Source organism: Liolophura sinensis, chromosome 4 (genome assembly GCF_032854445.1).
Source record: "Liolophura sinensis isolate JHLJ2023 chromosome 4, CUHK_Ljap_v2, whole genome shotgun sequence".
NCBI classification, from domain to species: domain Eukaryota; kingdom Metazoa; phylum Mollusca; class Polyplacophora; order Chitonida; family Chitonidae; genus Liolophura; species Liolophura sinensis.
Window position 1 is genome coordinate 4,722,973 of NC_088298.1, and position 27,598 is coordinate 4,750,570.

Below are 27,598 nucleotides of genomic sequence, written 5' to 3' on the forward strand. Positions count from 1 at the left end.
ACACTACATCATGTCTAACTGTATAATCATTGATTCAGAGCTCCCCACGCACAACACTACATCATGTCTAAGGGTATAATCATTGATTCAGAGCTCCCCACGCACAACACTACATCATGTCTAACTGTATAATCATTGATTCAGAGCTCCCCACGCACAACACTACATCATGTCTAACTGTATAATCATTGATTCAACATCTTTAAATGTGTTCTTGTAAACTAATTACTGAGGAGATGTTAGGCCATAATCTGTCATTCATTCATTCTATTCCATATGAACATTAGCTAGGGCATCCTTAAACTTGTACTAACATGTACATATGTAAGTTAACAATAAAGAATAAACATAAACACATGTAATCCTCAGATGTAGATGTTTGCACCATATTACATTGCTGCGAAACCAGAGGAAAAACTCTAATGGTGTAAAGGTTTTATTTTCGTCAGTTTTTACCACAATCAAAATAAATTCATTATTAATTCCCTCTGATTGGCTTTGCAGGAATTCAACAGAATTTAGTCCAAATCTATAACACCGAACACTTGCTCCAAGTAAAGTTTCCATGTTCTAGGATTATCTTAAGATATTTTTAACAATGATCTGAAACAATGTACATTTTATTAATTTAAATGTGACTGTTTTTACAGGAACCTCAGCAGATTCCTGTATTTTTGAATTACGAGAGTCGTAACAAGAATCTGACTCCGGACTTCCCGTCAAGGTTATTACCCTGTAGAACTCACTACCATTTCTATGTACTTAAAATCAATAATTAATATACAATCAAAATCCCCTCCAATCCACAAGCCTAAATAACCAATTACTTCAAACAGCATTAGATGTTCTTGACCTTATTTTAGTATAAACCACTCCAAAATGCTGATCCGCTGAACACCAACTTCAATGGGTGACTCGAGGACGAGCCAAATGACAGTAGAACACATCGTTTTGTTATTTAAAAGTAAAGGTGAAATGTCAGGATTTCCTTCACTGATAAAAGTGATATCTCAATGGCTGGAGTTAGATATCACTTTTGTTATTACACACCGTGATGCCTATGACGTCACACAGAAACATCTCCTTTTATGACGTTCCAATCTGAGCTAAGCAGAATGACGCCATAATACAAGTTCAGTCAACTTTAACATTTCTTACATCATACAACATCATACAACATCATACAACATGTCATGTGTGACGTCTAGCTATATACACAAGCCTCTGAAGGCCTACAGCCTAAAAAAATTGCTGAAACTTGTTCCAATACACAAAATCACGATGTTGTCAAAATATAAATAATAAATAGAATATATTGCACAGTGAAGGTTGAATATCATAAATATTTTTCAAGTGAGAGGTGAAAATGATAACCCACAAGATGCGAAGGTTATGATTTTCACCTCTCACTAAATACATGTATTTATGACATTCAACCTTCACCGTGCAATATCCTCTATTTCTTCTGTGATCTTGCAGTGCGTGTGTACTTCATGTATGTTTTTTGAGCACACACACACGAATAATTATGATGTAATACAGGAAAGAACAAACGAGTTCACAGCTTTGGACCGTCTTGATACAGATGGGAAGAGACTTCCCCATTGGACTCGGTCAACATGTACAGACATGTACAAATACTAACTTCACACAATAAAGTTGTACCAGTACAAAAAACAACAAAAACTGTTTATTTATTTTTTATTTATTTATTTATTGAATTCTCTAACACCATACTCTGGAAATGCTCACTTACATGCCATGGCGGCAATCAGTATTATATGTGGACGAAACCAGAGTGCCCCGCAAAACAAACAATCAAATAAATCAGTCAAATAAATATTCAGGTACTATGATTTATATGTACAATACCACTGCAAAAATTTATTAATTATTTATTTATTTATTTGATTGTGGTGTTTTATGCCGTACTGAAGACTATTTCACTTATACGATGGTGGCCAGCATTATGGTGGGAAGAAACCAGGAGAAATACATGTAACCCATGACCATCAGCCTCATTATAAAGAGCTAATCAAATTAATACCTGCAAGGCTACTTACCTGAGAATTGCTAGGTAGACAATGAAGTTTATACATGTACAGCTACAGTGGCCACCGTTATGGTGGGAGGAAACCCGGCAGAGCCCAGGGGAAACCATGACCACCCGCAGCTTGTTGGCAGACCCTCTCAATGTACCAGTACACTGTAGGTAGGATGCTCCTGACTCGCTGTGCCACACATCTGATATAACACATACCACCATGATGACATGGACTTGGGGATTTTTACAATGATGTGCATGTATAATGATTTGTCTCATATCAACAGGAAGTTCAAATGATCATGGCAATTAAATGTCAATTAAAGAGCAAACAATAATCCAATTACCTGACATGACTTTAGCACAGTTTAGCAAAGGCTCCAATATTATAAAGTTAAATTAAAGGTTCAGTTTGAAGAGCAAACGGTATGCAAATTACTGAGGATTTCTGGCATGACCTTGACACACTTTGGTCAAGGTTACAAAGTATGCGTATACATTATACACATGTATACTATAATATAGTTAATTTAAAGTTTCAGTTTGAAGAGCAATCAATATGCAAATTACTCACGACTTCTGGCATGACCTTGACATAGTTTAGTCAAGGTTACAAAGTACATGTGTGTATGTGTATACATTATAATCATGTATACTATTACAAAGGCTTTAACACTATCAGTTAAATTAATGATTCAGTTTGAAGAGCAAACAACATGCAAATTACCCATAATTTCTGGCATGACCTTGACACAGTCTGGTCACCAGTATACCCCTGCTAACCCACACAACAGTATACCCCTGTTAAACCACACGCCAGTATACCCCCATTAAACCACACACCAGTATACCCTGTTAAACCACACACCAGTATACCCCTGTTAAACCACACACCAGTATGCCCCTGTGAAACCACACACCAGAATGCCCCTGTTAAACCACACACCAGTATGTCCCTGTTAAACCACACATCAGTATGTCCCTGTGAAACCACACACCAGTATGCCCCTGTGAAACCACACACCAGTATATCCCTGTTAAACTACACACCAGTATGCCCCTGTGAAACCACACACCAGGATGCCCCTCTTAAACGACACACCAGTATGCCCCTGTAAAACCACACACCAGTACGCCTCTGTGAAACCACACACCAGTATGTCTCTGCTAAACCACACACCAGTATGCCCCTGCTAAACCACACACCAGTATACCCCTGTTAAACCACACACCAGTATATCCCCATTAAACCACACACCAGTATGCCCCTGTGAAACCACACACCAGGATGCCCCTGTTAAACCACACACCAGTATGCCCCTGTGAAACCACACACCAGTATGCCTCTGTGAAACCACACACCAGTATGCCTCTGTTAAACCACACACCAGTATGTCCCTGTGAAACCACACACCAGTATGTCCCTGTGAAACCACACACCAGTATGCCCCTGTGAAACCACACACCAGTATGCCTCTGTTAAACCCCACACCAGAACATATACAACTATCCCTTTATGAACTAATACTAGTATGCCATGAGGTAGCAGCTAAAATAACACCCTGCCACAAACAGGGGTAGCTCAAATGCTGTCATTCATGTACTAAACTCTACACAATCAGAATCATTATAATTTTGACCTGTAGACGAATTCACCTGTACACAGGGCTCAGTTAGATTTCAACAATTTCTCATCAAGCAAAGGATACTTTAAACGCTTCCTTTGCCCTAATATGCACATTATTAATTTAACATGGTTAATGAAATTATTAAACAGAATTCCATCACTTTCAAAAATACTTACTAGCCATCACCTACAGGTATATACTATATATGTATGCCAAATGATGAGAGAAAAAGTCTAGATATGCAGATGCGAACAAACTGAAACACATTGACAAGGAAGGTCAACAAAATTATGTCCTCATCCCAGTTCTATGAAGAACATAAATAGATATGTGTACATAAAACGATTACTGGCGTCAGTTACAGGAAACTGCCTTTCACCATGTTCAGTTAAACTGTTAAGTTATGTACATGTAGTCAATACATGTAAATCAAAGGGAAGTTTTACCTCGTTTCTTAAAGCCTTTAATACCCAACAATTACATACAGTATGACCCGTGAATATTATAAAACGTAGGCAGACATAAAATGCTGCAAGCAAATCAGTTCTTTTAAACAGGGAAGTTTCTGTTACAAAAAAAATTTGGAAGAGTATATTTTTTTATTTATCTATTTATTTGATTGGTGTTTTACAGCGTACTGAACAAAATTTAACTTCCACAACGGCAGCCAGCATTACGGTGGGAGGGGTATAAGTATGAGGCTGACCCATGCTAATTTAGCAGGACATTAAAACTTGGGTCAGTTTTATTATATTTTACACCTGACTCTAACTGATTGGTTTAAAATTAAACCTATATTTATCATTGAATGTAATCGACACTGCAAGGATCAAGTATAATCCCTAGTCACATGATCTGAGATAATCCTGTTTACAGATTAAGAGGATTAACTCAGACGGCCATACTATATCACAAGCATCTCAAACATTTAATATTCGTGATTTTTACCTTTTATCACAATAATCACCTACCTGATCGCCAATGGCCTTCACCTGAAGTCAGTTGGAAATCCCTTGTACAGTTTCTGCTATTGACAGAATTCACCCTGAGAGAGTGTAAACACAAGCACCATATGTGTATATGTGGACACAGGGGTATAAATGTATACAACACCCTTGTCCCTCTGTTCAGCCTTATAACTTGCCCTGGCAAACCAGGAAGTATACTTACATGTAATATACATAAAACTTTGGGTGTCTGTAAGTCCTGTTGTCAACTTGACATGATAACTTCTGTCTCTCCATGTAGGTATAAGGGTAGGTGGGCAACGTTCTGTCACAGACATGGGTACTAGGGTAGGTGGCTACGTTCTGTCACAGACATGGGCATTGGGGTAGGTGGGCAACGTTCTGTCACAGACACGGGTACCAGGATAGGTGGGCAACATTCTGTCACAGACATGGGTACTAGGGTAGGTGGCTACGTTCTGTCACAGACACGGGCATTGGGGTAGGTGGGCAACGTTCTGTCACAGACACGGGTACTTGAGTAGGTGGCTACGTTCTGTCACAGACACGGGCATTGGGGTAGGTGGGCAACATTCTGTCACAGACATGGGTACTTGAGTAGGTGGCTACGTTCTGTCACAGACACGGGCATTGGGGTAGGTGGGCAACGTTCTGTCACAGACACGGGTACCAGGATAGGTGGGCAACATTCTGTCACAGACATGGGTACTAGGGTAGGTGGCTACGTTCTGTCACAGACACGGGCATTGGGGTAGGTGGGCAACGTTCTGTCACAGACACGGGCATTGGGGCAGGTGGGTCAATGTTCTGTCACAGACACGGCCATTGGGGTAGGTGGCCAATGGTGTGTCACAGACACGGGCATTGGGGCAGGTGGGTCAATGTTCTGTCACAGACACAAGTACTGAGGTAGGTGGGTCAATGTTCTGTCACAAACACAGGTACTTGGTTGGGTGGGTCAATGTTCTGTCACAGCCACAGGTACTGGGGTAGGTGGGTCAATGTCCTGTCACAGCCACAAGTATTGGGGTAGGTGGGTCAATGTCCTGTCACAGCCACAGGTAGGTGGGTCAATGTTCTGTCACAGACACAAGCATTGGGGCAGGTGGGTCAATGGTCTGTCAAAGACACAGGTTCTGGGGTAGGTGGGTCAATGTCGTGTCACAGACACAGGTACTAAGGTAGGTGGGTCAATGTCCTGTCACAGACATAGGTACTGGGGTAGGTGGGTCAATGTTCTGTCACAGACACAGGTAGGTGGGTCAATGTTCTGTCACGGACACAGGTACTGAGGTAGGTGGGTGAATGGTCTGTCACAGACACAAGCATTGGGACAGGTGGCATTGGGGTAGGTGGGTCAATGTTCTGTCACAGACACAGGTACTGGGGCAGGTGGGTCAATGTTCTGTCACAAACACGGGCATTGGGGTAAGTGGGTCAATGTTCTGTCACAGACACAGGTACTGGGGTAGGTGGGTCAATGTTCTGTCACAGCCACAAGTATTGGGGTAGGTGGGTCAATGTCCTGTCACAGCCACAGGTAGGTGGGTCAATGTTCTGTCACAGACACAAGCATTGGGGCAGGTGGGTCAATGGTCTGTCAAAGACACAGGTACTGGGGTAGGTGGGTCAATGTTCTGTCACAGACACAGGTACTGGGGCAGGTGGGTCAATGTTCTGTCACAAACACGGGCATTGGGGTAAGTGGGTCAATGTTCTGTCACAGACACAGGTACTGGGGTAGGTGGGTCAATGTTCTGTCACAGACACAGGTACTGGGCTAGGTGGGTCAATGTTCTGTCACAGACACAGGTAATGGGGTAGGTGGGTCAATGTTCTGTCACAGACACAGATACTGGGGTAGGTGGGCAACATTCTGTGACAGACACAGGTACTGGGGCAGGTGGGTCAATGTTCTGTCACAGACACAGGTAATGGGGTAGGTGGGTCAATGTTCTGTCACAGACACAGGTACTGGGGTAGGTGGGCAACATTCTGTGACAGACACAGATACTGGGGAAGGTGAGTCAAAGGTCTGTGACAGACACAGGTACTGGGGTAGGTGGGTCAATGTTCTGTCACAGACACGGGTACAGGGGTAGGTGGGTCAATGTTCTGTCACAGACACAGGTACTGGTGCAGGTGGGTCAATGTTCTGTCACAGACACAGATACTGGGGCAGGTGGGTCAATGTTCTGTCACAGACATGGGCATTGGGGTAGGTGGGTCAATGTTCTGTCACAGGCACAGGCACTGGGGCAGGAGGGTGAATGGTCTGTCACAGACACAAGCATTGGGGCAGGTGGGTCAATGGTTTGTCAAAGACACAGGTACTGGGGTAGGTGGGTCAATGTTCTGTCACAGACACAGGTAGAGGGGTAGGTGGGTCAATGGTCTGTCACAGACACAAGCATTGGGGCAGGTGGGTCAATGGTCTGTCAAAGACACAAGCATTGGGGCAGGTGGGTCAATGGTCTGTCAAAGACACAGGAACAGGGGTAGGTGGGTCAATGGTCTGTCACAGACACAAGCATTGGGGCAGGTGGGTCAATGGTCTGTCAAAGACACAGGTACTGGGGTAGGCGGGTCAATGGTCTGCCACAGACACAAGCATTGGGGCAGGTGGGTCAATGGTCTGTCAAAGGCACGGATACTTGGGTAGGCGGGTCAATGTTCTGTCACAGACACAGGTATTGGGGTAGGTGGGTCAATGTTCTGTCACAGACACAAGCATTGGGGCAGGTGGGTCAATGGTCTGTCACAGACACAAGCATTGGGACAGGTGGGTCAATGGCCTGTCAAAGACACAGGTACTGGGGTAGGTGGGCCAATGTTCTGTCACAGACACAAACATTGGGGCAGGTGGGTCAATGGTCTGTCACAGACACAAGCATAGGGGCAGGTGGGTCAATGGTCTGTCACAGACACAAGCATAGGGGCAGGTGGGTCAATGGTCTGTCAAAGACACAGGTAATGGGGTAGGTGGGTCAATGTTCAATCACAGACACAAGCATTGGGGCAGGTGGGTCAATGGTCTGTCACAGACACAGGTACTTGGGTGGGTGGGTGGGTCAATGTTCTGTCACAGCCACAGGTACTGGCGTAGGTGGGTCAATGTCCTGTCACAGACACAGGTATTGGGGTAGATGGGTCAATGTTCTGTCACAGACACAAGCATTGGGGCAGGTGGGTCAATGGTCTGTCACAGACACAAGCATTGGGGCAGGTGGGTCAATGGCCTGTCAAAGACACAGTTACTGGGGTAGGTGGGTCAATGGTCTGTCACAGACACAAACATTGGGGCAGGTGGGTCAATGGTCTGTCACAGACACAAGCATAGGGGCAGGTGGGTCAATGGTCTGTCAAAAACACAGGTACTGGGGTAGGTGGGTCAATGTTCAATCACAGACACAAGCATCGGGGCAGGTGGGTCAATGGTCTGTCACAGACACAGGTATTGGGGTAGGTGGTTAGGTACAACGTACGGCTGGGGAGGAAGCCAGCACAATCGAGCTAGGTCTGAACTCACAGCGACCACATTGGTTAGAGGCTTCTGGGTGACTGTGTAACGCTGGCATGTTTAACATCTCAGCTACGGAGGCACCTCATAGAATTTGAATACCAGGTACATGTACATACCTCAGAATGATGTATAGTGTTTGCCCAACGTCTTTGATTGCTATAAAGATGGCATCCTTCTTCCAAAACCAATGCACCTTAACTTTTTCAACAATGCTCACGCAACAGGGTACAGACACTAACTTCTTGTATATATTATATTATAGTGCATAATCAATAACAACACTGCAGATAGACTCGCTGTGCAAAATACAGGAAAGTCCAATGGTAATTAATAAATCAGTCTGCATTCACGGAAGTACATGTACAATGTACATGAATATGTGCATATCTTAAAAGGCAGAATTAGTGCTCTCATTACTAACTGTAGACCTACATGTATATATGGTGCAATGAGAACATCTGTGTGTAGTATCTGCGTGCTCATGACAAAGAGCTGACACAGGCGTTGGCGTCCTGTATGGCGTCCACATAATGATACATGCATAAAAAAACAAAAGGTTACACTCTCTATAAAATGTGGATTTAGAGTTCACTGTGCATTATTATACACATTTCATTTCACTTCATGGATGGTTAACACATATTACATCCCAGAAACAGAATTACAATGTACATGTACATGAATTTTTGTTGCTGCCTCACTAAAATATTAGCAGCAGGCATCAGAAATGATCCACCGACAAACCATGCATTACAGACACATGTAAGGCCAATGGCTGAACCTGAGCCTTTGCTTTCTTGAGTGAATTAGTTTTAAATTACATGTGCACAGCTGCATTTTTACTGAAAACAAACATGCAATCTACATATTCTTTGTACGTACCATACTATGATTTGCATCACAAGTGTCAAGCTATATGTGTACTCAATAAGGCTGATAATAAAAATCGAGCCCAAAAAAAATTGAGTATAAAAATTTATGTCTACAGTGTATTTATCATTTATGTGCCAATAGTCATTATATTTGTTTGATTGTAGTTTGACGTCATACTCAAGAATACATGCACAGGTATTTCACTTTTACAACGGCGTCTTGGGAGAAACCCATGACCATCTGTTATACACAACGATGTATAAACCCCAGCATTCCCACATGTACCTGTACTGAACGTACATGTATGAAAGCTGAAGGCATCCATCATGTAGGATGTGCCTGCACATGTACACAATGACGACAATATAACCCTGCTAACTGATATCGGAATTTCCACATTTGGGAGATTCAGTAGGTGCCAATCTGTAAGGTAACACTCCTGGGAATCCCTCCTACCTGGTTATAATCATAACAGAAGATCAGGTGTTGCTTAATACCTGTAAGTGTCTAGTTCCAGGAATATATGTATTATATACATACACACACATTATCCATCAGGCGATTGTGTTCTCTTAAAGAAATACCCCTGATTTATCCTTTTTCCCTGTGACATGCCTGCATCAATTTTTCAAGAAATTATAGGAAATAATACTTTATTAAAGTGTGACTGGTGTTTACAATAGTATGAGGATGAAGAAGGTCACTGAATCCAGTTCAATTCTTGACGATGTATATGTATACAGCCCATATGTTTCAAATACATGTACTTGTGGTTTTGATGGTGTTGACAAGATCTTCCAGGCCTTTTCGTTTTTTTTTTTTAGGTTCACTTTCTCATAAATTTTTCTGAACACATGTACATGTAGCCATTGTTATATGAATCCGGTACTCTAAATATAGCTCCAGCAGCCTACCATAAACCTAAACATCTCCTGAGACTATCAGGCAAGAATAAAGGGCAATAACCACTATTTAAACTACAGTCCTGTGATGTTACCATAAAAATAAATATGTGAGTGAGTGAGTGCTTGGGGTTTAACGTCGTACTCAACAATTTTTCAGTCATATGACGACGAAGGAATCATTAGGGTGCATGTACGTGTAATGTGCCTTCTTGTTGCAGGACGGATTTCCACCGCTCTTTTATTTAGTGCTGCTTCACTGAGACGACTTACCGAAGGCAAGTGCGCCGGCCCGCCCGAGCCATTACACTGATACGGGTCAACCAGTCGTTGCACTATCCCCTTCATGCTGAACGCCAAGCGAAGAAGTTACAACTTCCTCTTTTAAAGTCTTACGTGTGACTCGATCAAGGATTGATCCTGGATCTACCGGTCCCGAAGCGGACGCTCTACCAACTGTGCTATCTGGGCCGGTAGTAAATATGTGGTTTTCGTACTTCATGTGATCATTTCAAATGTGGCTTACATATTTTAACTGATCATTGCTTTTAGATGGTTTTTGAAAAGGGTTGCCTGTCTTAGATCTTGTCAACATCACATTAAAAACGATACAGATTCCTTATTCAAACACACTATGGCTGAAACACTGCCCATGTGGCGAAGCCAAATAAATCATTCACTCGGTCATTTCTGATCATGTCCATTTCTCACACTTTTCTTGCTCACCCATAACTATGTCTTACCTTGAATTCTGCAGACAGGTACATAAAATGTTTAGGGCACTCTGACATTGTGCAGATAATCCTGATTTCTGAATCACAAGCTCTCTGCAGCACTTTCTCCACAAAGACAGGTCACTACAAGTTTAATAACAAGATTTTGCTAAAGACAAGGCATCAAAAATCACCAAGGCTTAATCCTTAAAATTGGAGAAACATAAAAATTACACATAGGTAAATCTCAGATGAAAAGAACCTGAATAGTCAACTGTAAATATTGTGCTCAAATCTTTTTGTTTTTGGTGTTCATTCAAAATGAAAAAGACTTTTGAAAAGAATGTTTCTATGGTATGTGGAACAAACCTCTTAGTAAACACTGTCTCTGCATGATAATGTTCTAAATGAGAATGCAACACAGGTTCAATAAATATAGTTGCGATCTTTTTTTCAGCTAACAAATGTGTGCAACTTGAAGTTTATCTCTTCAATATATTCATACAGTTATCATAATTCAGATTAAATGCATGTGTTTGATATAAATAACAAATTTATATTCCAATAAATAAAGTACATACGTATGACATCTTCATTTACAACATTATTATGCAACATTGATATATACCAAGAGGTAGTTACAAATACCCACCATACAGAAGTATTTTGAAATACCCTTTCCTCCTGATAGAGAACAGTAAAAAAATATATTTAAAGACTGTATTTACAACTAAGTTTTCACCCTCATTCACCAGAAAAAAATTTGCATTTTAGTTTAAAATATGTGAGATATGTCTTGCTGAACCTTTTACAGTTGAGCAGATGAGGAAAGTACAGCATCCAAAATTACTATCATTTCATAATTAAAAATCATGAGGTACACCACCATCTTCAGTTCACCCATGTTACCTTGGATTACCTTCATTTCAGTTTAAAATTCAAAAAACTGAGACAAACATATAGAGTCCACCTAGACTGTATCTACATGTACCTTACTCAGTTTGAGTTACTGCAATGAGCACATACCTTAGTTGGCAGAGAAGACCATGCGCAGACAAAATGGTTGTGCACTTAAGGTATATGTAGCTAGGCAGATATTATATGTCACGACAGAGTTAGGTACTATTTATGTCTCTCTTCCTTCGTGTCTCTGAATTAACAGTAATGCAAACATGGCCTAATCCACCTACTGGTGCATAGGACAAGTGGGGTAGGTTGGTCTGGTGTCCACAGCAGCGGTACTGGCATAAACAGATTATGTAAAGAGATACCACAGTTAATATAAAACTAGGCTATGCAGAGCCCAGTGAATGTTTGAGGGACCTGGTATATGCTACAATTCAGACCTGTACAATACACAGGCTTATACTTTGTGCATCTACAGTGTATACACACAGTTGAGTAAACATTGGTGTCATGCAAGAATAAAGCTAAACAGGGGACCAGTCCATCTAAACCATACCAGGAAACTTCAGCAGAAGCTGACTGAAAGCTGTCTGCCTGTGGGTACAACAACGGATGTCGAGACTGAAAAATGGCTCAGTGGAGTTCGTGAATTACCTCGGCTGAGAGAGATCCTTAAGTTTGCAAAAATTAAAACCAGCAGAATTAACATGCAGGCCTTGTCAATGTCGCACTAAACCTAGATTAAGAGAGTGCCACATTTGCATTTATACAGAAAGCAAAAAGCACCTGGCAAGGTCACCCCAAGGTAGACATGTAAATACACCAATCTGATACACAAGTCATAAAAAAGAAAGCCTCAGTTCAGTGAGGCGAATTTATAACACCGTTTGATCAAGTAATTGACAAGGTTTACCTCCAATGTCAAAAGAGCATCACATTTACAGGGGCATGAAATATGACCTTGTGTTATGAAGTGCATGTCAGTATTATTCAATGGGGAGGTGGCAGATTTTTTTAATCCCGAAAAGTGGTGCAAGTGTGCAACAGGACTTGGAGTCATTGTTCTGTCCAGAATGGATTGTAGTGTAACGTCTACAATGCTATGATGTATCAGTTCCTATTGTAACGTTGTATCGTATTTCATGCGTGATGAGTTGGAAAAACAGGTCCCCATTACCACTTAGCCTACCTATACCTTGCATGATGCCTTTGGCAAAAGGAAGAAAATATGGTTCAGGCAAAATCAGACAAAAAAAAAAAACTTGTTGAGTGTACATAAGTTACACCTAAACTCTGTCATGTCTATTTAGATATGAAAAATGAATCCATGCAAGGCACAGGGCCCCCGTGGCCTAGTGGGTTAGTGCAGCGCAATGACCCCGAAGCCTCTCACCAATACGGTCACACCAATGCAGTAGAGTTCAAGCCCAGCACATGCTGGCTTCCTCTCCAGCCATATATGGGAACGTCTGCCAGGTTGTGGGTTTCCCCTGGGTTCTGCCCGGTTTCCTCCCACCTTAATAATGGTGGGAGGAATACTTCACTGATCAAATATATAAATAAATGACTCCATGCATGAATAAGGTGTCATTCTAGTGTCGAAAAACGCACTACAGAATCTACCATATTGTATGCACTTGTATGTTCACATACTGATACAGCACATCATGACAAAACATGTTTCTCACTTTCTACGGAAAAAAAAAATTTAGGACAACTTGACATCAACCTAAAGTGTTGAAAAGAAAACTTAAATATCAATCAAATACCAGTGAAAAGAGTATGCATTTCCTTGCAGGTGCATGCCATAAAAAAATTGTACCTCAAGCTGATAAATTATAAATAAAGTCAGCACCAAAATCCACTGTGGGTGACTCCATTTTGCCTAAGAACTAGTCCTGAAGGCTTCTGTCTTAGGAGGAGAATTGCCGTCGGAAACCGCCGAAGTGCAGTTGGTACATTTCTGGTAGAACTCTTCTTCCCAGAAGGTAGCAAACAGTACAGTTCGTTTTCTGCTTGACAATCAGGAAAGGGGGTTCCGAGTTTACACGAACAAGCCAGCAGTTTTAACGACTCTCAATGGCTGAGAATCAACACACCCCCAGCATAAATTACAGGGTGTTAAAGATGGAGGATGCGATGGACACAGCGATTTATGCCAGCTTTGCCGTTATCAGGCTTTACGTGTATGGCGAGGAAAAATCGCAAAATTATGCAGCTGGCACCGCCAGATAGAAAAAAATGTGCTCTTTTCAGCCTATAGTGTCATGTTTTTAAGTTTTCTTCTCCTTTAACACTTGACTGATGTTAAATGCTTGACTGATGTTAAACACTTGACTGATAATATATGCTGGGTTGATGGTAAACGGTTGGTTGATGTTTAACGTGTGATTGATGTTAAACGCTTGGTTGATGTTTAACACTTGACCGATGTTAAACGATTGATGTTAAACACCTAAATGATGTTAAATGTTTGATTGATGTTTAACGCCTGACTGGTGTTAAACACTTGATTGATGTTAAACATTTGATTGATGTTAAACACTTGAATGATGTTAAACACCTAAATGATGTTAAATGTTTGATTGATGTTTAACATTTTGTTGATGTTTGACGCTTGATTCATGTTTAATTTAATGCTGGACTGATGCTTCCCGCCATGCTCAAGAAGTTTTCTCTCAGGCTTATGGGAGAAGTAAACCACTAATCATCAGCAGGTACTTGGGAAGAGTAAACCACTGACCATCGGCAGGTACTTGGGAGAAGTAAACCACTAACCATCAGTAGGTACTTGGGAAGAGTAAACCACTGACCATCGGCAGGTACTTGGGAGAAGTAAACCACTAATCATCAGCAGGTACTTGGGAAGAGTAAACCACTAACCATCGGCAGGTACTTGGGAGAAGTAAACCACTAATCATCAGCAGGTACTTGGGAAGAGTAAACCACTGACCATCGGCAGGTACCTGGGAGTAAACCACTGACCATCGGCAGGTACCTGGGAGAAGTAAACCACTGACCATCAGCAGGTACTTGGGAGAAGTAAACCACTGACCATCGACAGGTACTTGGGAGAAGTAAACCACTGACCATTGGCTGGTACGGGAGGAGTAAACCACTAACCATCAGCAGGTACTTGGGAGAAGTAAACCACTGACCATCGGCAGGTACTTGGGAGGAGTAAACCGCTGACCATCGGCAGGCACTTGACAAAGCTCTAGACTTCAAGCTGCAGCTTGAAGCACAATCTCATTGGTCAAGTTGCATCAAGTTGGTGCCTTAACCATCTGAGTCAACAAGACTTCACGCGAATAAATGTGAGGATAAAAAAACATGTTTGCATCGCAAACTGATATGTTTACCCTAATTCTTCTCATTTTAAAGACAGATTTTAGCAGTTCTGATAGGAAAGAATTACATTTGTTTCCCAGATTTTGGGAAAAGTAAAGATATGAATATACTGTTCATTAGATGGATGAATCATGTGAAAAAAAGCAAACTAAATATTCCCGCTATAATTACATTCATATTGGCTACCAAGAACAGACCAGGTGACCCAAAAATTAGAAGATTAGAGTATCGTTACTTATGTATTTGACTGTTGTTTAATGATATACAGTGCTCAAGAATTTCCTCCACAGTGGTGGTCACATTTAAGGGTGGAGGAAATCTGAGTGAAAACCACCAACCTTTGGCAAGTTACGGATCAACTTTCTCACATCTGACAGATGTAACATGCACACCATGCTGATGAAAGACAAGCGGCCAAATGTTAAACTGTGCAAAAAGGAAATGTGAGTATCCTTGACTGCTTACTCTCACCAAATCCTCCTGAAAACTGAGAGGTGGGCAATCTACAAACCCAAAGTATACTATTTATTTATCTGATTGATAGTTTATGCTGTACTAAAGAAAATTTCACTTACACATTGTAACGACGGCAGCCAGTATTATGGTGGAACAATAACGGACAGAGCCCGGGAGAAACCCACAACCATCCACAGGTTTCTGCCAGACCCAAATTCAACGCATATACATGTACATACATGTACACAGAAACACTGGATTGGTAAAGTATCTCGCATACAATGTACATGTGCCATATGCAAACAACATCAAATTAAATTCATCAGGATTTTCTCTGGGGCAATCAAAGCAGGAAATATCGTATGTTCCTCATTACAGTATGATATCTCATAATTAAGCCCATACCTACCCTTGAGTGCTGAATAATACAACAAATTATAACTGGATATTTTGCATATCATTTAAATAATCTACAAGTCATGTAGTCATGTCAGAATTTTTTCCAACCAGGTAATATGGTTTCAAAACATCAGATTTTCAGTTAGCCTGTTGTGAAGCGAAGGGTATCAGTGATGTCACAACATCAACTTTAGCTTGAAATAGTTCTCTGTACATTTGGCAATTGCATTCAGAGTTTTAGATGAATGTGTTTTGGATGATGAAATCTAGCAGTTCATAGGTGTTACGTGGCATAAATTGCATCACTTGTCCTCATAGAAAGGCCATCTTCAATTCCACAATTTCGAGTACATTTTGCTATGTTGAAAAAAATCTGTAAAAACAGATCGATCTTTTTTTATTTTTGGACAGTGGTTAATGGTCTTCCATCTAGGATACACTTCATGTTGGTGTTTAATTTGCTTTCAAATGGCAGAGAGTTACATGTAATAGATGCGACACTGTGGGCATAAGTTGTCTCCCTTTCACCTACTACTTTACATCATTGTCACCAAGAGCAAATTTTGTAAAGAAATCTTGAACAATGCGGCATGGTGATGAGGCAGGAAGTGATGTCAGCAAACACAAATAATCCGTCTCAATATTTTTCTGTAATAATACTTTATACACATGCACTCTCTTTATCCAGAGTTTGTACAACATGATTCTAACCAACTCCTAAAACAATTTTATTGATAATGCTGATTAAATACTTCTGTGGACAGACACAAGTGATGAGGCTAGCCCTAAACAAGCCTACGTGTGTCTCACAGACTCCAAAGGTCAAGCTTGTCCATTGGTGGCAGTGATGTAAAGCGAAAGGTGGTGAGCAATGCATGTGCTGTAAGGAGTATGACCATGGTCTACAAATCACAGCACAGTCTACAGACACCAGTACACGGAGTCCATATTACCTACAAATATCACCAGCCATCAGAACCTGTGTTGTATTGGTGAATACTAGCTGGTTTTTTTTCAAGCAAGATAATTTTTTACCATCAAAATCAGCTGAACAATTAGTTTGGCCATTTTGGTCATGCGTACATGTATATTACATGCTTGGAATCCTAATTTCCCTTAAACGCAGCTGATCAAAAAAAATTCTTATCCCTTATTTTAACAGTTACATGTAAAAAAATTAAAAACACGATGATCAAACAGTTCTGCAATATATTTTCTCCTCATGCTAAATGAATAGCATCTGCAATGTGTGCATGATACTGATTTCTGTTCCGCACCCTACGGTTTAACACCATACCGTCTCGGGCAATATTGTTATCCATGACCATCCCAAATGTTCGATCCTGAATTTCCGTCAAGTGCAAATGACATACTAAACCATGATCCGACAACCTCACCGTAGTCCCAAGTAATCTGGTTGGAAAAGCCTAGTTCTGGAGTGGGTTTACTTTCATTCTGACGAACACAGCTGCAAGAGTTACGAAGTGAAACAGCCTCAGATATGTCAGATTTACAGTCATTAAGGAACATTTATCTCTGCTCACATGAGCATTATAACTTTCCAAGCATACAACGATGTGAACAGAATGTTCCCATAAATTAATAAACCTGATCTAAGATTGGCCTCACTAAACATAGTCCATGCTAATAACACAACCTGACAAAAAAATTACACTTTCAGGGTCCACCCAATATTGCAGCCTCTTTGTCTTAGTCACGCGATCAATGTGGCCACTCAATTATGGGTGATAATCACTGGACTTGACCATACATCTGTCAGGATTTGGGCAATAAAGGTCATCACCTCAAGGTCATTCTTGTCAAAGCAGTATGGGGAAGGCGGCTCACTAACTGCTATCATATGGGCTGAGGGTTAAGAAATGTGATGATTTTTCATGAACAGATGTGACTGCCATGAACTAGTGACCCTTTTGGTTTGATGAGTATCACAACAGGTTAGTTAATTACACAAAACCACACGGCTAAAGTGGATTTATGCTAGGGAACCTTTCATTGATTATGTGGATGTACACAGCAGTAAATGTCACTCACCGTACATCCGTCTGTTTCACAATGAAACTCTAGCAACCGTGTTGCTTGAAATGAGAGTTACCCTCTCCACAACTAAGAAACGCCAAACCAACTTCCCCACTGATGGCCTTCAAAGTTCTAGTCAGAATGACTTTACTGTTTACATGGTAACATACTACTCCAAGAAAATTAAACGTAAGGATGTCACTGTAATGACATCAAAATATCGGAGCGAACTAAGATGAAGTCGAGTAGTAGTAATGCTAGTAGGACAACCTCATAATTCCAGACTGAACTGTGGAACAGTTTTCAACCATTTTAAACAAATGTATTTAATAGACATTATCTATTCTGAATCATGATATGCCCCCCGGCTCTCACCTTGAATATGTATTTCTCCTTTCATCCACCGTCTTGAAAAGCTGTTTCAGCTGTCAAATCGATAGAAGTCCGTAACGTGTTGTTGTTGTCAAGAATCATTTGACATTTCCCAGGTTACCTGATCATGTGCGTCGTGAGATTCTAATACAGCCTACAGCTAAAAACAATGCAACCTGACTACCTTACTTGGACTCCTCGGGCCGAAAAGTACAGACAAAGTGACCAGGCTTGTGTTCATGCATTTGACACATCTAAAAACCGGACGTTTTTATCAAGTCAAAAAAATCACACCGCAATCAGCATCAGAAAATACCTCTTCCGGTTACAGAATATGCTTAAATACGAGTGTGACTCGTATCTTTCTCCTACGACAGAAGGTTTCTGTAGAACAGAAAGGTCATCCTTTGAAATGAGCATGAAAGAATCTTTTGTACCTGTGGTATATAATTTGCATTTCCTGGTCGTGTCGGGCTACTTATGGAAAGAAATTTCTCAGGTGACAAGTCGGCTTAAATACAACGCACCTGTTAATTCACTTCCTTATGTACGAACTCCTAGAATGTACCATGAATGTGACTGTGTATATCCAGTGACGCATAAAGTGAAAGGGTTGAGGGATATTTGTTATATCAGAATTACCCACGTTCGACTTTCACAAATTCCATTACACAGAATCTGCAGAAATGTGTTCTCATGGTAGGCCTAATTCAGAAGAAATAAAGTACTTCAATCCGTCATTTGTGGATTTATTTATATATTTAACTGATTTTAATTCTCATGCCATACCCAAAAATTTTCACTTATACGACGGTGGTCAGTTTAATAGGTGGAGGAAACAGGAGTGTCTGAAATAAACCACTGATCAAAAGGTCAGTTTTACTGACAAACTCTCCTGCATGTGACAGATGGTTTCAGATTGGTGGAAGACTAGGTACATGTGCGTCATCATCCGTTCATTGTCACCAAGGCTCCAGAAAAAATAAAAGCAGGGAAATCTACAAATTTCTTATCAAATGCCAGGTTTAAACCTGCGACTCGTAGCGACTGAAGAATGAATGTCTTTAAGTACTAGACCAGAGCGTTATCATTTGTACACAATCCTGATCCTTGTGAGAACCTTGTCAGTTTAGGCTGGCCATAATGTAACCTCTTCAGTATGCTGCCAGCCTAACTGCTACACTAAGTGTCTCATAAGCCTTCTGACATATCAGCGTAGCAATATCTGGATTTGAACCATGAATGCGAAGGTAGAAATAGTCCAAACAATGCAGGTCAAATCTAATCAAATAATTCACAGCCTACTGTGACCACATTTATTAACACACATTTTGTACCAAACTATTCTTTGTAACAGGCCAATACATGTCACATTTAATGTGCTGCACCATTGTAACACCATGCTGAAGACCCCCGTCATGACACCACACTCAGTCTGAGTTGGCATATACTGATAATACACAGGTACTTGGCCTATTCCTTGACGTCAGATTTTTTTTTTTAATTGTAGTGGACAAACATGAAGCCAAAGGCCAATTGGACTTATCTTTCTTTGTACGACTGTTTGGTTGGGCTTTAATATTGCTTCAACATCGTACTCTATTTCTGTCACTTCTGTCACATTTAGATGCTGCCTCAATGGTACACTGTGACAAAGATATCCAGCACGACACTGTACTCAGTTATAGAGTACTGTGTCACTTTTCAACATCATATTTTGGTTCTGTCCCATCGAGAGAATGTCTTCTGGTAACTGGCAAGTCTTAAAGTATGGCGCTGACTCACTGCAACAACCAACATGACACCCAACAGTCCATAATGACACGACATCAACCAGTGCTTCCCATTATGTTCAATATCATGCCAGATAATCATCATGAAATGCATATCTTATAGCTTTTTACTTTTAGAACAGAAATGATTTTTTTTTTTTTTTGATTGGTGTTTTACGCCGTACTCAAGAATATTTCACTTATATGACGGCAGCCAGCATTATGGTATGTGGAAACCGGGCAGAGGAAACAGAAATGAAGAGAAAGAGATGACAAACTTGAGTTCAAATTGAGGTCAACAAACTCTGCACTACATACACACCAGTAACAAAACCTGCATAACTTTCCAAATTTATGCTATCATTCATCCAATTCAAGATGAATCTGAACATACAAATGTCTTATTTGACATTAAGCAGAATTTCGGGTGGTTGATGAGGAATCATGCTCAGTAGATCTACCTCTTAGAATGAAAAGCCTTTTAAAAGGTTAGTAAGTCAGTCAGCAAATACCATTTCCAAATACAAAATTGAAGCCGAGTTCAGACTAGGTAAGGTTACAACACTTTGGGGGTTCTTAGCTAGCCCAAAAAAGGGAACCCTTAAGGATATTAAAAATTACCACTAAATTGGTGCCAGAGTTTGCTCCCTCCACTGATCCACAATTCATAATTTCAGAATATACCATGCGGTACAACTGACGCAGTAAAGATTGGCATCCATCAGTCTTTCACAGTTTCAAATGAAGAGACAAATTCATTACCATGAAAATGACTAAATATTTCCCTAAAATCACACATTTATAAACTTAAAAATCTAAATGCATTTCATGTCATCTTTTACTAAGGGTACTTAAATCACTGCCCGCTAAGCCAGTTAGCTCTTCCAGGTTTTATTTCTCATGAACATAAGCAAAAATTGCCTGATGTTCGAATCCCAATTTGTTTTTCACATACTTCATGGAAACATCTTCAAAACCCACATTTTCTAAACACCACATGTAGTGCATGGGATCAGTAATAGCATTCTTTGTCAGTAATCCTCTTTTCTTTGCTTGTTTTAGTCGTTTCAGACTCAGTGTCGTCACCATCATGGAGTTTGGCTTCATCACGCGATAAAGCTCTGCGGCTCCGTCGATCATGTCACGCCAGAAATAATAACAGTTTACGTGGTACACACGATCAAACTTGTCGTGGTTGAACGGAAGTTTTTCAACTCTCGATAGCAACAGCTCTAGTTTCTTGTTGTGTATTTCCATGTATAACAATTCAGCCGTTTCAGTAAACATTCTTTCAGAGATGTCCACTCCGTATATTTTCCCCGGTCCGTCTGAAAATAAAAAAACAAAACAAAAGAAACAGAATGCTGTGTAAATTATTGCCTCAGTTTGACTTGGGGCTGTATAACCTTGTATTATCTGACAGGCATATATCACCACTAAGTGCCTTGTATTTTCTGACAAGTATACTTTGCCACTAAATAATTTGTATTTTCTGACAGACAACCTTCACCACTAAGTACCTTGTATTTTCTGTTGGACAAACTTCACCCCTAAGTACCTTGTATTTTCTGACAGGCATACTTCACCACTAAGTACCTTGTATTTTCTGACAAGCATACTTCACCACTAAGTACCTTGTATTTTCTGACCAGCATACTTCACCACTACATGCCTTGCATTTTCTGTTGGACAAACTTCACCACTAAGTGCCTTGTATTTTCTGACAAGCATACTTCACCACTAAGAACCTTGTACTCTCTGACCGGCATACTTCACCACTAAGTACCTTGTATTTTCTGACCAGCATACTTCACCACTAAGTGCCTTGTATATTCCTAAAGGCATACTTCACCACTAAGTACCTTGTATTTTCTGACCGGCATACTTCATCACTAAGTACCTTGTATTTTCTGACAAGCATACTTCACCACTAAGAACCTTGTACTCTCTGACCGGCATACTTCACCACTAAGTACCTTGTATTTTCTGACCAGCATACTTCACCACTAAGTGCCTTGTATATTCCTAAAGGCATACTTCACCACTAAGTACCTTGTATTTTCTGACAGGCATACTTCACCACTAAGTACCTTGTATTTTCTGACAAGCATACTTCATCACTAAGTACCTTGTATTTTCTGACAGGCATACTTCACCACTAAGTACCTTGTATTTTCTGACAGGCATACTTCACCACTAAGAACCTTGTATTTTCTGACCAGCATACTTCACCACTAAGGACCTCATATTTTCTGACAGGCATACTTCACCACTAAGTACCTTGTATTTTCTGACCAGCATACTTCACCACTAAGTAACTTGTATTTTCTGACAGGCATACTTCACCACTAAGTACCTTGTATTTTCTGACAGGCATACTTCACCACTAAATAATTTGTATTTTCTGACAGGCATACTTCACCACTAAATACCTTGTATTTTCTGACCAGCATACTTCACCACTAAGTACCTTGTATTTTCTGACAGGCATACTTCACCACTAAGCACCTTGTATTTTCTGACAGGCATACTTCACCACTAAATAATTTGTATTATCTGACAGGTATACTTAGTGGTGAAGTATGCTGGTCAGCATACTTCACCACTAAGTGCCTTATTTTTTCTGACAGGCATACTTCATCACTAAATACCTTGAATTTTCTGACAGGTAAACTTCACCACTCAGTACCTTGTACTTTCTGTAAGTCATACTTCACTAACCACCTTGTATTTTGTAAAAGGCATACTTCACCATTAAATAATTTGTATTTTACAACATGCATATTTCCCCATTTCTGACAGGCATACTTCACCACTAAGTACCTTGTATTTTCCTAAAGGCATACTTCACCACTAAATAATTTGTATTTTCTGACAGGCATACTTCACCACTAAGTAACTTGTATTTTCTGACCAGCATACTTCACCACTAAGTACCTTGTATTTTCTGACAGGAATATTTCCCCACTAAGTACCTTGTATTTTCTGACGGGCATACTTCACCACTAAATAATTTGTATTTTCTGACAGGCATACTTCACCACTAAGTACCTTGTATTTTCTGACCAGCATACTTCACCACTAAATAATTTGTATTTTCTGACAGGCATACTTCACCACTAAGTACCTTGTATTTTCTGACCAGCATACTTCACCACTAAGTACCTTGTATTTTCTGACCAGCATACTTCAACACTAAGTGCCTTGTATTGTCTGACAGGCATACTTCACCACTAAAAAATTTGTGTTTTCTGACAGGCATACTTCACCACTAAGTAACTTGTATTTTCTGACCAGAATACTTCACCACTAAGTGCCTTATTTTTTCTGACAGGCATACTTCAATACTGAATATCTTGTACTTTCTGACATGCACGATTTGTCACCAAGAACCATGGATTTTCTGACAAGCATACTTCACCATTACGGATCTTGAATTTTCTGACAGGCAAATTTCACCACTGAGTACCTTGTATTTTCTGACAGGCATACTTCACCACTAAATACTTCTGGCATGCATGCTTTACTATTAAGTAATTTGTGTTTCCTGACAAGCATACTTCACCACTAAGTCCTTTGTATTTTCTGACAGGTAAACTTCACCACTCAGTACCTTGTACTTTCTGTAAGTCATACTTCACTAACCACCTTGTATTTTGTAAAAGGCATACTTCACCATTAAATAATTTGTATTTTACAACATGCATATTTCCCCATTAAGTACGTTGTACTTTCTGACAGGCTTACTTCACCACTAAGTACCTTGTATTTTCCTAAAGGTATACTTCACCACTAAGTACCTTGTATTTTCTGACAGGCATACTTCACCACTAATTGCCTTGTATTTTCTAAAAGGCAAATTTCTCCAGTAAGTACCTTGTATTTTCCTAAAGGCATACTTCACCACTAAGTGCTTTGTACTTTCTGACAGGCATACTTCACCTCTAATTGCCTTGTATTTTCTAACAGGCAAATTTTTCCAGTAAGTACCTTGTATTTTCCTAAAGGCATACTTCACCACTAAGTGCTTTGTATTTTCTGACAAGCATACTTCACCACTAAGTCCTTTGTATTTTCTGACAGGTAAACTTCACCACTCAGTACCTTGTACTTTCTGTAAGTCATACTTCACTAACCACCTTGTATTTTGTAAAAGGCATACTTCACCATTAAATAATTTGTATTTTACAACATGCATATTTCCCCATTAAGTACGTTGTACTTTCTGACAGGCATACTTCACCACTAAGTACCTTGTATTTTCTGACAGGCATACTTCACCACTAATTGCCTTGTATTTTCTAAAAGGCAAATTTCTCCAGTAAGTACCTTGTATTTTCCTAAAGGCATACTTCACCACTAAGTGCTTTGTATTTTCTGACAGGCATACTTCACCTCTAATTGCCTTGTATTTTCTAAAAGGCAAATTTCTCCAGTAAGTACCTTGTATTTTCCTAAAGGCATACTTCACCACTAAGTGCTTTGTATTTTCTGACAGGCATACTTCACCACTAAGTACCTTGTATTTCTAAAAGGCAAATTTCTCCAGTAAGTACCTTGTATTTTCCTAAAGGCATACTTCACCATTAAATAATTTGTATTTTACAACATGCATATTTCCCCACTAAGTACGCTGTACTTTCTGACAGGCATTCTTCACCACTAAGTACCTTGTATTTTCCTAAAGGTATACTTCACCACTAAGTACCTTGTATTTTCTGACAGGCATACTTCACCACTAATTGCCTTGTATTTTCTAAAAGGCAAATTTCTCCAGTAAGTACCTTGTATTTTCCTAAAGGCATACTTCACCACTAAGTGCTTTGTATTTTCTGACAGGCATACTTCACCTCTAATTGCCTTGTATTTTCTAAAAGGCAAATTCTCCAGTAAGTACCTTGTATTTTCCTAAAGGCATACTTCACCACTAAGTGCTTTGTATTTTCTGACAGGCATACATGTACTTCACCGGTAAGTGCCTTGTAACTTTTAAGTACCTTGTATTTTCTGGCAGGCACACTTAAGTCCTTCTCCGGTTCCAAAGCCAACCTCCAGTACATTATGATGAGGCTGGATGTTACACAAGTCCACAGCACTCTGCGACAGCGGTTTGTTCACCTTCTTGAATAGATACTAAAACAAACATACACAAAGCACGTAAATTTTCATTCTGCTGCGTTGATTGGAATGCCTGGCTGATAAAGGCACCACACTTCGTGGGTACCTGGCAATCTCCATGAACCACAGCCAAATGAGTAGGAATGAGGACACTCCCTGGCTAAGGGTCTATGTTCACAGATTTCAACACTTTATACTAGTATGTCCGATCCTGCAAAAACCCTCCTCCAATTCCCAAAATACACTATTGTAAATATCTGCTTATATATTTCATTTACATGGCTAAATAAGTCTTGTACCGTTTCATAGGTAAAAATGCCATTTTCTCTAATTTGATATAAGTAACATAAAAATATGAGTCCAAATCTTCAAACCTTTTCGCAGGATTCAAATATTCCCTAAACTAGGCCCTGGACCTAGTTTCACAAAAATGTTGTACATGTACGATAATCGCGCATATAGGACAATGAGACGATAACAGCGACGTACGAAATATCGTACGACAAATATACGATTACAAAATGTCACACGCCACTTGTGATACTGGCCTCTGACCTACATTTGATTTTAATAAAACATAAATTTACACAGGACACAGGAGAGTTAAAGGTAATCTATTAAATCATATTACCTTGACATACCAGCCGATGGGTCCCCCTTTAGGGTGGGCTAACTGAGCAGAGATACTGTCTGCAAGCCTCTGCCACATTATGTCTGCTCTGGACTAGCGTCTCTACGCTGGTAGTTCTAGGCTGTGCATAAATGTTGTCCGTGTTGACATTATGTTGTCCGTGTTGACATTATGTTGTCTGTATTCACATTATGTTGTCCGTGTTGACAAACAGTATCATAATACCAATCGATGGAAGTCTTGGGTATGGACTCTCTAAAATAGAACAACATGGTAATTTATATAATCTGATATGCAACAGCATGGAACTTACCGGTATATTAACAAAGAGTCATTTATATCATGAAAAAGATGACTGCATATATATTACCAGTTTGGTTAAAAAGTTCTACATATCTTACTCCATGCCACTGGCTTACAATAAGAATGGGTTAATTGGTGTATACACTTGGTATATTCTGAATAATACATGCGTTCTGTGGATAATTATTTTGATTTTGATGGGTTGGTAATTGTGCTGCTGTGTAAAGATAGAATCAAATACAGATATGCACACCTTCTGACAAATGTCACATCAGGAGACCCTTAACAATTCTACACGTGATTACCGTCATCTAAGACAAGTATAACACGTTATATTAGACCCTATATATGGGTCTATATTGGAATATTTGGAAAAATCGATCTTTTTTTCCACCTCCTTGCAGATAGCACCGCTGAGTTATAAACGAAGACGTCCAGCTAACTCACACCGTCCCTCAGACTGGCCTTTATTTATTACCTTATTTATTTATTTATCTGATTAGTGTTTTACGCCGTACTCATGAATATTTCACTTGTACGACAGCGGTCAAGGAGACCAACTCAAACCGTTTAGGCCGGCTTTTGGGCCAAGCTCTTAGTCTAAAGCACCGACGGCAACAACAACAACACGTCCATGCTTCTCCGCTAAGATATTGGTCGGATGACATCAGCAGCGTACAAACCAGCACAAAGATGCACGCACAATTATCTATAGGGTGCAACAGATCACTTATTACCCTATTTCGGATCAGGAATTGTTTGAAAAATCTAGGAAACTGCAGTTGTCTTCACAGCCCTCGTCACGTGCATGATCAAACTCCTCACAGTAGTGAACACTATTTGTCATACCCAGCGGCTACGAAACGCCATGGTTTCACGCGCCTAGGCATTCCGCAACGTCATCCAAACTGCGATAAAAGTGATTGTTGCCTGGGAAATATAGCTAAATATGGACACCATGTGCACAGAGTCGATATAATTAATGTCTGCGTGATGTGTTCACGCCGGTGCCGATTGACCTTTGACCAATCAGATCGCAAGCTCAATTCTTGTCTGTTCTGGTGTGCTTCTAAAGCCGCTTTCACACAAGAAAGTTAATTACTTTACTTCAAAGTGTTACACCTGAATCAAACAACATCGAAGAGATATTTTTATAGCGCAAGGGTTATTTCCGTATGTAGGCCAAGGAAGATAACATGTGTTGCCTCCCGTTACATTTCTCTCACTTACAGTGAAGTTCTTCAGATCCATGTCGGTAAATCTATGCTAAAATGGCTGGGTCTAAGAGCCTTATTAACTAAATCAATAAATTGTGTTCCTGTCAGGGACAACAAGGGCATATTTTAGAGAAACTGTTTAAAGAAGAAACCTAATAAAGACAGCCTTCAACCCCTTCGCCCACCATCATTCTCTCTTCTCGCTGATGTTACTAAATTACTACCTGTACTCGTCAGTTATGCCGGCCCTACATATAGACATCATCATAATTAGAAAGTAATAGGCCTACATTTCAATGGATGAACTTTCAGTCATTTTAAGCGAGTAAATATATAACTGGACTGCATATACACATGTATGTACCTGCCTGCACCTGAACATACC

At 40.2% G+C, this 27,598-nt stretch overlaps 2 protein-coding genes across 5 annotated transcripts in view; both read right to left on the reverse strand.

Annotated features, from left to right (window-relative positions):
- LOC135464623 (uncharacterized) overlaps positions 1-18,433 on the reverse strand; it is a 39,765-nt gene extending 21,332 nt beyond the window's left edge. The window contains exons 1-2 of one of the 3 annotated variants that reach the window (XM_064742077.1): positions 18,176-18,433; positions 10,682-10,795 (exon numbers count right to left, since the gene is read on the reverse strand). The gene's annotated coding sequence lies outside the window, so the exon portion shown is untranslated. Of the gene's footprint in view, positions 1-10,681; positions 10,796-11,677; positions 11,797-15,483; positions 15,514-18,175 lie in introns of those variants that run through there. The other 2 variants (XM_064742079.1, XM_064742078.1) reach the window with 2 other exon arrangements.
- A 1,739-nt stretch (positions 18,434-20,172) lies between these two features.
- On the reverse strand, positions 20,173-26,815 carry LOC135464782 (uncharacterized methyltransferase YdaC-like). 2 transcript variants are annotated; one of them, XM_064742328.1, is made up of 4 exons: positions 26,734-26,815; positions 25,694-25,948; positions 24,942-25,077; positions 20,173-21,272 (listed from the first exon to the last, which is right to left on the reverse strand). In XM_064742328.1, exons 2-4 carry the CDS (start codon positions 25,769-25,771, stop codon positions 20,836-20,838), a joined length of 651 nt encoding a protein of 216 aa, XP_064598398.1. In that variant the 5' UTR covers positions 25,772-25,948; positions 26,734-26,815; the 3' UTR covers positions 20,173-20,835. The 2 variants fall into 2 exon arrangements, with proteins under 2 accessions (XP_064598398.1, XP_064598399.1); XM_064742329.1 differs by lacking the exon at positions 26,734-26,815 and adding an exon at positions 26,515-26,577.
- Between the last annotated feature and the right edge of the window lie 783 nt (positions 26,816-27,598).

Coding starts and splice junctions, on each gene's coding strand:
- LOC135464782 (XM_064742328.1), bottom strand. CDS start 25,771: ATGTGGCAGAGGCTTGCAGACAGTATCTCTGCTCAGTTAGCCCACCCT. Junction 25,078..25,693: donor CCATCGGCTGGTATGTCAAG/GTAATATGATTT, acceptor TGTTTGTTTTAG/TATCTATTCAAGAAGGTGAA. Junction 21,273..24,941: donor TGCCTGCCAGAAAATACAAG/GTACTTAAAAGT, acceptor TTTTATTTTCAG/ACGGACCGGGGAAAATATAC.